The sequence below is a fragment of the Eurytemora carolleeae genome, unplaced genomic scaffold (assembly GCF_000591075.1).
Source record: "Eurytemora carolleeae unplaced genomic scaffold, Eaff_2.0 scaffold919, whole genome shotgun sequence".
In the NCBI taxonomy this organism is placed as follows: Eukaryota; Metazoa; Arthropoda; class Copepoda; order Calanoida; family Temoridae; genus Eurytemora; species Eurytemora carolleeae.
The window spans coordinates 87,114-98,645 of record NW_019396812.1 but is presented as its reverse complement, the minus strand read 5'-3'; the positions used below and the strand labels follow the sequence as shown (position 1 = coordinate 98,645).

General features: G+C 34.1%; 2 protein-coding genes across 2 annotated transcripts; both read right to left on the bottom strand.

The window, feature by feature from the left end:
• Positions 1 to 65: 65 nt before the first annotated feature.
• On the bottom strand, positions 66 to 1,799 carry LOC111708936 (solute carrier family 25 member 38). The gene is made up of 3 exons (XM_023482451.1): positions 1,473 to 1,799; positions 1,322 to 1,360; positions 66 to 392 (listed from the first exon to the last, which is right to left on the bottom strand). The coding sequence occupies exons 1-3, from the start codon at positions 1,672 to 1,674 to the stop codon at positions 289 to 291; spliced, it is 345 nt and encodes a 114-aa protein (XP_023338219.1). The 5' UTR covers positions 1,675 to 1,799; the 3' UTR covers positions 66 to 288.
• A 3,175-nt stretch (positions 1,800 to 4,974) lies between these two features.
• Positions 4,975 to 11,010, bottom strand: LOC111708944 (methylmalonic aciduria and homocystinuria type D protein, mitochondrial; the record flags this gene model as incomplete). The annotated part of the gene is given in 11 exon segments (XM_023482456.1): positions 4,975 to 5,241; positions 5,521 to 5,605; positions 5,988 to 6,050; positions 6,614 to 6,678; positions 7,036 to 7,075; positions 7,401 to 7,469; positions 7,733 to 7,835; positions 8,570 to 8,624; positions 9,226 to 9,311; positions 10,197 to 10,296; positions 10,913 to 11,010. Coding segments are annotated over 11 exon segments (872 nt in total), but the record flags the coding sequence as incomplete, so codon positions are not given.
• Between the last annotated feature and the right edge of the window lie 522 nt (positions 11,011 to 11,532).

Here is an 11,532-nt window from a genome sequence, read left to right as displayed (position 1 = left end):
AAAATTAAATAAAGCTTATTCCTTGGTGTGTTATAATTGTGGAGTACATTCTTTTTATTATATTCTTACTAAAATTGATGATTTTGACTAGAAATTTTAGTTTCATCTTATCTTTAGAGACCCATTTAGAGTTTTAAAAATTAAAGCTTTCAAAACAATTAAAAATTAAATTTGGTTTTAGGCACCAGGAGATTTTCTATATCTTGCTTCCATTTGTTTCTCTATTCCATAGTAATTTTATATATATATATATATATATAATTTCTGTTAATTTATAAATCTATATATCTATCTTTGGATTAAAACGGACAAGTTCTCGTAAACGCTCCAAGATATTGCAGCCATGAGGGATCTTCTGAGTAGCCGAGGGATCAGACCATGGAAGAATCCACCTGGAAATAAATCCATTAGTCATGTTTGTTTGTCTGTGTCAAATAAAAGTCGAAACGGCTGAACCGATCGGGGCCAAATTTTTACGGAAACTCACATGACCCTAGGGTAGGTTTATAGATGGACAGAGTTTAAAAAATGCCTGGAAAAATTTCGATTTTTCGAAATCCACGAAATCAGCGGAAATGTTTTTGTTGTTGTTTGATAATTTGAGAAGAAAAATGCTGCAGCTAGGAATAACAAATAATAGTTAAGATAAAAGATAGACTATACAACTATACAACTATACAGGGTTACCCACAAAGTATACTATCTAAAATTCATAAAATGTACCGATCAGAGGATTGAATTTTATTTTCTGCATTGAAAATAAACTTGGAATATACAAACATTATGATTAAAAAAAAGAAATTATTTTCTAGTTGCATTGAATGTCATAAAAAGGCTGAATATATTCCGTCCAGTCGTCTCTGAAGTCGCATGGGTAACCCTATTTATAAATTATGTGATGTCTTTCTGTTTGTTTGTTTGTCTATCTGTCTGTCTGTCTGTCTGTCTGTCTGTCTATCTGTTTGTCTGTCTGTCTGTCTGCCTGTCTGTTTGTTTGTTTGTCTGTCTGTCTGTCTGTCTGTCTATCTGTTTGTCTGTCTGTCTGTCTGCCTGTCTGTTTGTTTGTTTGTCTGTCTGTCTGTCTATCTGTTTGTTTGTTTGTTTGCATGTCCAATCATAACTGACCAATTTGCCTCATATTTTGATTGGGGAACTCGGTCGAACAACAGGACTGTTGTTAGCTTGGTTTAAATATTCAATATGGGTTAACTTCTCTAGTTTAGTTTCCAGTCAAAACTGGGTTCCAAAGTCAGTTTCAAACATTTTGATATTTCTTTTTCTAAAATTATTTTTTTTTCATAAAACATTAGGAAATAATTACCTATTCCATCATTTCTAAATATGTCCGCTACAACATGTCCTAAAGATGTAAATTTAACACAACTTTTGTCAATCGGAAATGCTCTTCTCTAAAGATAAGTCACTTGAAATTACAAGGACAATTTCTTTCAGGGGTGTTTGAATTTACAATCCTGATTTTAGAACAGGCGTGGACACTTGAATCTTCGTCTTTATCACATCAACAGGATGTGTAACAAGGCAGGCTAGAGCCCCTGACCACAGTCCGCAACCAAAATTCCGCAACTCGGAACTTTCGAAGATTTTTCTGATTTGGTTTCCCGGATTTTCTAGATCAGCTGATTTTAGTCTGGATTTGAGTTGAGTGTAAAACATGAGGTAGAGACCAGAGAAGGGAACATCACGGAGTAGGGTTGGTAGAATACCAGAGGTTAAACCTCGTAGACCTTCCTGGGCATGCAGGGTTCCTAAAGTACAGTGGGACCCATAAAATTGTGGACTAAGGCTAAAAGTCGACTTGAGTCTGAGTGTTTAATATTGTTGGATTTGTTAAAATCAGTGACTTGAGTCCAACAGTCGTCTTTCTATTCCAAAGTTTTATAGGATTCACTAAATACAAGTACAGGTAAAAACATGTTCTTAAATTAAAATAAAAAGGGTTACAAATCCCAACTATGATATGTTTAACTCATGTATTGATTTTAAAAAAAAGTTTATAAAAAAAACTTAAAAAATTGCAAGTGACTGTAGACGTAAATTCAAGTAAACCTAATTCAAGGATTCTAAGAATTGTAATTTTGAGATGGGATCAAATGTCGTCTTTACCTAGTGTGGGGACTAACCCCTTCCAGAATGCGAAGAACCCCTCGTGCCTGATTGCAATCAGTCAATCAATCGATTGGTTTAGTTTGTTAAAAATCCAAACAGAACTGCTTAAAGTATTAAAGAGTAAAAAAGTAAAAGAGGACAAACAAAAGGAGAAAAAATACATAACTGATTTAGCCTAAAATTAAATCTATAAAATAAAACAAGACATTCGTATATATATGTTGCTATAGCCGGCCAAACAGCTGGACCGAATGGGCTGACATTTTTTGTGGACACTCATGGGTGGCCGGGGGTGTTAAAGGCTAAAAAAATTCGAAATTTTATTTTTCCACGGGCAACGCCGGGCCCTTCAGCTAGTAATAAATAAACATGGATTATCATCATCATCATTATGAGACTTATTATCAGGAATGTAGGTAGTCATAATTTCAGGTCACCCTCCATTTCAAAAACTGATTATTTTCCTTTGTGGTTTCTTCCTAAAAGTGTTTTGCGGATTCCTTCTCTAAAGAATTTGTTAAATAAAGGTCCCTTGAAATTACGATAATTGATAAAACAAGGAAAAGCAGATGGATTTAAAGATGAAAAAGGAAAAGCAGATGGATTTAAAGATGAAAAAGGAAAAGCAGATGGATTTAAAGATGAAAAGGAAAAGCAGATGAATTTAAAGATGAAAAAGGAAAAGCAGATGGATTTAAAGTTGAAAAAAGGAAAAACAGATGGATTTAAAGATAAAAAAGTTTCGAAAAAACAAGATGGCGGATTGAAAGATTGAATTCCTAAGTATGAGAGAACAATGTTTGAACAGATTAATCCTAGGAAGAGCTTGTTGTCTGGTTTTTATCATATCCGTACAATAAATAATAAAATCAAATATTGAGAGAGAAAAATTTTTTCAGAAAATATTTATCGATATTTTAATGAAAAAAGCGCTTTTCAAAATCAAATCAAATCATACTTTGGCAGAAATGGCTTACGGCGTCCTTCGCAAAGGTTTAAGTTTCAATTCTAAACCAAAAATGTATTGTTGTCATTTATAAAATCGAAATCGTTAAAATCAAAAATATTGATTTGGAATCTTAGTAAAAAAAACGTGTTAAAGGAACTGTAGACGTAATTCAAGTGACTTTATTTTTAGAGTGTTCTATTCAAACCATGTTGGTCTGAACACAGATTTTTCAAACTTTTTCTAAATCAAAATTACTGGATTACTGGATTAGTGGAAATTTGTTCGCTGGGAGATCACTTTTGTGACATTTTCAGCGAGTCAATATATCTTTTTTGTTTCTACTGATAGTGCATTAAGTTAAACCAGGGATCTCGGCGCCCCTGACACCTTCACCAGGGATCTCGGCGCCCCTGACACCTATCACATTGAAGAAATATGTTTGTCATACATATTCTTAAAACTAAAAAACTAAATTGATTATTTTCAATAGCACTTTTCTAAAAAAAATAGCTTGCGGATTTCTGCAGTAGGAGAAAATGATGAAAATAGTCGGAACACTTTTTCAGGCAGAAAACGAGGACATCTTTTTTATTTTTCTTCAGATAAAGTTTTAAATTGGACTTGCCACTCTATAAATAAAATAAACGACCAAACGCAGTTACGCGCGCACGCCGCAATGAATTAAAAGACAGAGAGAGAGAGCCAGTTCTGGCCGTGGCGCTCGGCCCCTAGCCTGTCTTAGCCGCGGCACTTGGCCCCTTAGCCTGTTCTAGGCGCAGCGCGTGGTCCAGAAAGTGTGTTAACCTAAACTAACTCTAAAATATAAACTAATGTCTCTCATCTTGATCATTGCGGCATGCGCACGAGCGTTTGGCCGCTCCCTAAATTGCGGGTCAATTGAAATTACGCCTATAGTCCCTTCAATTGATTTATTATGGTTTATAACCTAATGGTTGTAGAAGAACCGAGGATAGGGTCCCACTCACTGCAATAAAATCAACATTTTTAAAGGGCCTTGAGTGACCCATTATATCATAAAGAGTGATTTGTCTCACTTTTGAAACATTAGAATCAGCAGTGAGTGATGAAATTCTTGCATGAATTGTCTGAAGGGCTCCATTAAACGGACTTAAGGTACAATTCGCTTTTGTATTCTGCTTAAATCAAAACTTGAAATTTTTATTCAGTGATTTCAACACTTTTTTCCCCGATTTAAATTAGGTTAGCGCTTCAAATCAAATGAAATCAAATCAAATCAAATGAAATCAAATCAAATTTTAGAACACCCTGGAGGACACTTAAAATTATTAAAATCCATCAGTGCAGTGCTTAGGATTCCATTTCATTATGATGCATATCTGGATCCAGGTCATCAACGTTTCTTCAAGTTGATTTTTATAACAAATGAAAAATGTTCCACCTATTTTTCTCTCGTTTCGCTGAAATGTTATGCTCAAACGTTATGAAGCAGAGATTAGAAAGTTTCCAGATGAATTGTGGTTTAAGAGAAAAACTTTTCTTGGTTTTGGTTGATATTTTACCTTGAATCCGGATCTGTGGATCCGCAAAAATTTGCGGAACCAAAGGATCCGGATCCGTATCCAACAAAGTTAGTTTGTTACCTCCTCCAAGCAGAAAAGATTGGAAAAAAGTTTTCCGTCCGGGGGACTCCATTATTCTAATTCAACTTATTGTGTGCAATGTGCAGCCAACATTTTTACATTTTAATTTGATCACATTTTTTCTGAAAATAGATCTCAGTTTCCTAACTACAATCTATATATAAAGTATATTCTAATAAATTTATCACACCGGAAACTGATTATAAAACATTGTTATCTACATTGAACATATTACATTCATTAATACTACAAGAGTAATAAAACTTCAAACAAATGTTTAAATTTTTAACTTTTTATGGTTTTAATCCCCAGAATGAATTATAATTGAACTAAACCCATCTATCTAAAATCGGGTTAATTACTGTTCTTGTAAATCCGCAAAAGTTGTCTCAGAAAATCCTCGGGGGAAACAAGAAAATCCACCAAGCGATCTTCTTAAACAATGTCCTCTAGAATTTCCTCAAGTACGGGACTGTTTTTCCCCGCATTTGTGACGATACAGCCGACGAAAACATTTCGTCCATACTTGGGATGAAGAATAACCTAAAACAAAAGACTTTGGGATAAAATATTTATCTTTTCGGGCTTAAAGGGGCTGTAGACGAATTTCAAGAGACTCTCCCTTTAAAGAGTTTATATCCGATTCAAAAGAATGTACGAGATATCCGTAGTTTTCTTTTTAAGATTGATTATTTTCAATTGTTGCTTCTCCAAAAAACAACAACTAGTNGCCATTTCTCTCTTTAAAATGGAAGGTGACATGTAATTGCAATCACAGTCCCTTTAGAAGTGTAGCATTTATAATTTTTCTCCTATATTTACCTTGCAGCAGCCCAGATCCTCGATTCTGAATCCAAGGAGACGAAACTTCTCATCAGTCTCAAACATTGTAGTGTTTGTGTGAACACTTGCAATAATACAAATATTATTACTTTTTCAGAAAAGAGAAATGCAAATTTAAAATATCATTTTTGTTAGACAAACAGTGGACTCTTTTAATTTTAAGATTCAAAATTGAAAGATTTTTTTTCTTAAAAGATAAATTCATCTCAAATCAATTTAAATCAAGAAAAGCAGGAATTGTTTATACAAACTGGAGACTTCAAATCGTTGACATGCACATTTTTATCTGCGTTTGTTTCCAGCAGTGCTAATGATCTATTTCATTCTCATACTGATCCGGATCCGGAATTTTTCAACTTCAGTTCAAAGAGAATAATTGGCAAGTTCAGATCAATTTTTGCATGAAAGCAGTATTGGTTCTCCAACAAGATAAAATTTTAACATACCCGTAGTAAGGAGTACCGGAGCACGGATCTAGGAAATCAGCCCAGAATCCATCCTCCTTCAGTCTAGATATATAGATAGATAGATAGACGTACACATAGGTATTTAGATAAATAAAAAAAAATGGGTATATTAATGAATGAAACCAGATGAAAGGATAAATGAATGAAAGAATTAAAGGATGAAGGATGAATGAATAAATACGTGAATACATGAATGAATTAAAGGATGAAAGGTTGAAACGATGAAAGAATGAATACTTGAGTACATGAATGAATGAATGAAAAGATGAATATATGAATGATTGGAGGAACAAATGATTTAGGATGAAAGATGAAATGATAAATAAATAAATAAAGAATGAATGTATGAATAAATAAAGAAAAGATTAACAAATGAAAAAAGGATAAATGAACAAATGAAAGGATGAATGACCGAAATGTGGGAAAAAGAAGTCAACATTTGACTTAACAGAGCCGGGAAGAGAAATAAAAAAGTATGGAAGAAGAAGAAAAAATGTTATCACAGAAAAAGGGAAGAAAATTTGATTCCACTTTGAATTTTCTTGCATAAAACTATCCTAGAAAATAAAATAAAAAAATAAAAAAATCGTGAAATGAAGGAATACCTAGCACAGATCTCTTTAGCAGCCTGGACAAAGGATTCCATTTTCTTCTCTCTTTCATCTTCAACCTTTAATTATTTGATTTAATTAATTAATTTTCAAACTAAAATGGATTTTCTAAATTGGTCGTTACTCCTTAGATCAAAACAGATTTATTAATTTTTCATCGGATCAAAATAGATCAATGAATTAGTTCCAGAATAAAATTATTTTTAAACTGCTTTTTTTATAATTTGAGAAAAAAATAAATCCCCTTTATACAATAATATAAAAACGTATCTATGCAGGTTGCAGGTCCATATTAAAATCAACTCTTTACAAAGAAATATCATTTCCTCTTAGAAAAAAAAATCAATGAAAGTTTAAACCCCATGGAAAATTTCTGTTGGTTCTATTTTTTGCGAGAGTAAGATTTAGCCTCGTACCTGGTCAGACCATTTACTCATATCATTCTCAGTTTTCTGACTAAAATTAGAAACCTGTTAATAAATTATCAAAATTGAAATGGTAGATTATTTAAGAAGGGAGGGTGAGGTCATTATTCTGGAGCAAAGCATAGGTTTTTAGGATGAGGAGGGGAGGGGGCGTAAGATTTCTGAAGTAGATAGAGGGAGGGGATATGGTATGATTATTTATGTTTATGTTACAGTTTCTCCAAAGATTATTTTAGTGATAATACAAAATTTGCATTCAATGAATAAACAACTTAATCGGTAACGATTTGTTTAGCTGTTTTTTTCATGAATCGTATCCTATTTTAAAGTTTTTTCTTTTTTTAACTTTTGTTTACCTGTATGTAATTGTTGTAAAATTTCCGTTGTCAATATTCTGGGACGGGAATAGGGCTTTCATCTCCTTTCTAATTCAATATTTTTTTTATTTTTTTTTAGTTAATTTTGTTAATTTTGTTCATTCTGTTCATTCTGTTCATTCTTGTTCATTCTGTTCATTTTGTTCATTTTGTTCATTCTGTCCATATTACGCATACTGTTCATATTGCTCATAGTGATCATTTTCTCAATTTGCTCATTTTGTTCCATTTTTATTTTGGTTATTGCAATGCTCAAGAAAATCAACAAATCTAAACAGAAACAACTCTGCAATCAATCAATCTCTCTCTACCTGAGAAGGAGTGGAGTATCATGTACTCCAAACTGAACGGACTCCATCCCAACTATTTTAGGATACTCATCTAGTATATCTGCGCAGACCAGGGATTCAGAACCTTAAATATTTATATTTCTAACAAATGTGTTTTTAGCAACAAGTGTTTTATTTTATTAATAGCTTGGGGGCCCAGCTAAAACCAGGCTAAGAACATTCCCGTAGTTCTCCCGAGTTCCCCAATAAAAATTTGAGAGGAAATCGGTCATGGGGTTCATGAGTAATGATCAGACATACACAAACAGAGATTACAACTTTATAAATATTGATTATTTCTGCTTTCAGAAGACAACTCATCATTCAATAAAGTGTGGGTCAGCGCTCCACTCCAAAACAGTAAAGATGACTTGTAATTTCATAGTCAACTAAACAGATTTCTCATTCAATAAAGTGTGGGTCAGCGCTCCACTCCAAACAGTAATGATGACTTGTAATTTCATAGTCAACTAAACAGATTTCTCATTCAATAAAGTGTGGGTCAGCGCTCCACTCCAAAGTCAAGATAACTTGTTATTTCATAGTCAACTAAACAGATTTTTTTGTGACTAATTTGTTAAAGTTTGTTGTAAATTTAAGGCCAGAATTACCTATCATAAAGGGAGTGTTCGCGAAAAATTAAAGCGGGTATAGGCAGATATCGAATTGAATTTGATATCGATGGCTATTATTTTTACTTCTATCTATTGCGTCTACAAGGAGAAAATGGTTTTAACGACTAATAATTTAGAGTGAGTAATTTAAACTTGATTCTCATTCTTTATTGTTTATGTTGTACAGTACGTTAAATAACAATACCTGGAGTGTACTTGATGTAATCGCTGGCGTTGTACAGAGCGTGTACTTGGGTCTCCTAAAAAATATTACCGTCAATAAAATTACTAAAAAATTAACATTAGTTTTCATGTAAAGAGCAAATTATTTTTGTGTCCAGATTCACAACAGTACCATCAACGGCTTAGTTGGATCAAGATCAAATACGATTTCGTCGATTTATATCTTGATAAATGTAAATCTCGTAAATTTCCTTCATTGTTTCCGAAGAAGAAATGTGCATTGCTCAGGTCACTTAGATAGAAAACCCGAAGTATCCGGTATAATTTATTTACCTTGTTAGGTGAAGCTATTAGAATATCCGGTTGAACCGGTTTCAAGGGAGAATACGGGATACGGTTTACCTTGTCAGTTGGAGCTGTTAATATATCTGGTTGAACCGGTTTCAAGGGAGAATCCGGAATAAGGTTTACCTTGTTAGTTGGAGCTGTTAGAATATCCGGTTTAACAGGTTTTAAGGGAGAATACGGGATACGGTTTACCTTGTTAGTTGGAGCTGTTAATATATCTGGTTGAACCGGTTTCAAGGGAGAATCCGGGATAAGGTTTACCTTGTTAGTTGGAGCTGTTAATATATCTGGTTGAACCGGTTTCAAGGGAGAATACGGGATACGGTTTACCTTGTTAGTTGGAGCTGTTAATATATCTGGTTGAACCGGTTTTAAAGGAGAACTCTTCTCTGGTAGTTGACCCGTCAAACTACAGCCTGCATAGGAGTGAGAGGATTATTTCTGGGGTATGAATATTATTTTTAAAATCTATTTTCCCTCCAACCTTCTCTTAAAATTCATTTCTTCCAGTACGAGATTCGTTTGAGTAGGGTGCGAAAATTATTCCCTGATTTGGGCAAAATAAATGATTAATTGGTGTGTTTATGTTTATATATCCCGGGTGTAAAAATTTATAACATCTCTTTTCCGACTTCATTGGCCGTTCAGGAATTCAGCCAGTTATCGAGCTTGTTTTTGAAAATGTTCAGGTTTTCAGCACTTTTGATTTCATATGGAATATCATTCCATATATTGATAACTCTTGCACTTAAAAAGTTTCTTCGTATTTCGGTGTGCACAACAGGTAACTTCAGATTTAAAGGATCACTGGACATTCTGGTTTGTCTTTCATTTTCACCAGGTGCATAGGCTGAGCTAAACCATTTTTTTTACCCACATGATCATGTCCATGTAGGATTTTCAAGACTTGAATCATATCTCCCCTCTTCCTTCTTTCCTCCAGACTAATGAGTCTTAACCTCTCTCAGTTTCACTTCATAGGTAAATCATGAGAGTCCAGAAGTCATGGAAGTAGCTCTTTTCTGTACTTTTTCCAGGATTTCTTTATCTTTAATCAGCCAGGGATTATGATGATTGAATTATTATGTTATGGGGAAAATGAAAAATTGGACATCAAATGGAAAGTTTTATTTACACTTTAAGATAATTTAAACCCAAAAATTCGTTTATTTTTCTCTAAAAATTATTCATATTTCCCAAATCACCAAATAAACCGCTAAAAAAATGTTGCCTAACATCTGGGGAAAAATGATTTCTAAAAATTAAACACCCCTACGCAAGAACCCCTAGCTTAGGTTTACCTATATGACCGGGAAATGTAAAAAATGGATCTGATGAACCTAGAACCCCTAGTTGAGGGTCTGGCCAGGTAATGTTGGATTCAGGACTGTAAACAAACACCTGCAGTACACTTAATGTAAACATTAATGAAAAAGCTTCAATTCAAGACTTTTCCTCTTAAATATTACCATGATTTCCCATCAAGTACCCAAAGTTAATTGACAAAAACGAAGATAATTTAGAACAAAGATTTACAAGGTACCGTTACTGATTCTCAAAGACAGTTTTAAAAATAAGTTTCGTAGATTTTCTCTGAATGTTAAAGGCTACTCAAATCTTAGTTTTTTTTATTATTTAAAGGGACCAAAGAAGATATATTTAGAGACTCTCGATTAATGGTATGTCATTTTAGATTCGAAAAACTTCCTGAGTCCGAATTTAATGAATTTGAGCCGCGTCTCAAATCCGCTTCACTTAAATACAGACTTAAATTTTGAAACATTAAATACAGTTTTAAGTGGAACCAACCATATTTGAACCGCGGCTCAATTTCTTTGAATTCGGCCTCTGATCTTTTTATCTCAAATTGTAGCAAATGTTGGAAGCTGTTAAAATCAAACATTTTTTAAGCTTCTTCAATATAATTGATCAGGACACATGTTTAAATGGTACCGTCGTGAGTGAATCCATCTCTAGAAATTACCACTTAAGTTCCTTTAATATAAGTCTCTCTCACCTCAGTTTTGGATCCCTGGGGGGTCTCGTTCTTCCAGCCTCTTGATCCTCCGCTCTGGGCTCCGCTAAAACTACGCACAAACCTCGAGCTCGACAAACCTGGAATACAATAGAAATTTAGAGCACTTCGCGCCTTTCTGTAGGAAAATAAAAAATTAAGTATGTAATTGCTTTTTTTATTAGATTGATGGCCTTAAAGCTTAAAAAGACCAAGAGAAAGATTTTGACCCCCCGCCCCTCCTATCAATTTTATAAATGACCACTTTTTTTCAGCAAAACTTTTATTTAATTTTAAATATTTTAGGGTTAGGTTAGGCTAGGACAAAATCTGGCCCAAGTGCTGCGACTGGGGCAGGCTTGGGGGGCGAGCACTGCAGCTAGGACATGCTAGGGGGCCGGGCACCGCGGCTAGGACAGGCAAAGGGGCCAGGCACTGCGGCCACATGACCAATTATAACCATGTGTAAGGCTTACCTTGTTAGTTGGAGCTGTTAATATATCTGGTTGAACCGGTTTCAAGGGAGAATCCGGAATAAGGTTTACCTTGTTAGTTGGAGCTGTTAATATATCTGGTTGAACCGGTTTCAAGGGAGAATCCGGGATACTTTTGAAGGAATCTGA

What these genes read in the sequence shown, in the direction of transcription:
- LOC111708936 (XM_023482451.1), bottom strand. Translation starts at nt 1,674, where the DNA reads ATGTTTTACACTCAACTCAAATCCAGACTAAAATCAGCTGATCTAGAA. An exon ending in CACGCCTGTTCTAAAATCAG is followed by an intron (nt 1,361 to 1,472) that starts GATTGTAAATTC and finishes TTACATCTTTAG; the next exon opens with GACATGTTGTAGCGGACATA. An exon ending in ATTTAGAAATGATGGAATAG is followed by an intron (nt 393 to 1,321) that starts GTAATTATTTCC and finishes ATTTATTTCCAG; the next exon opens with GTGGATTCTTCCATGGTCTG.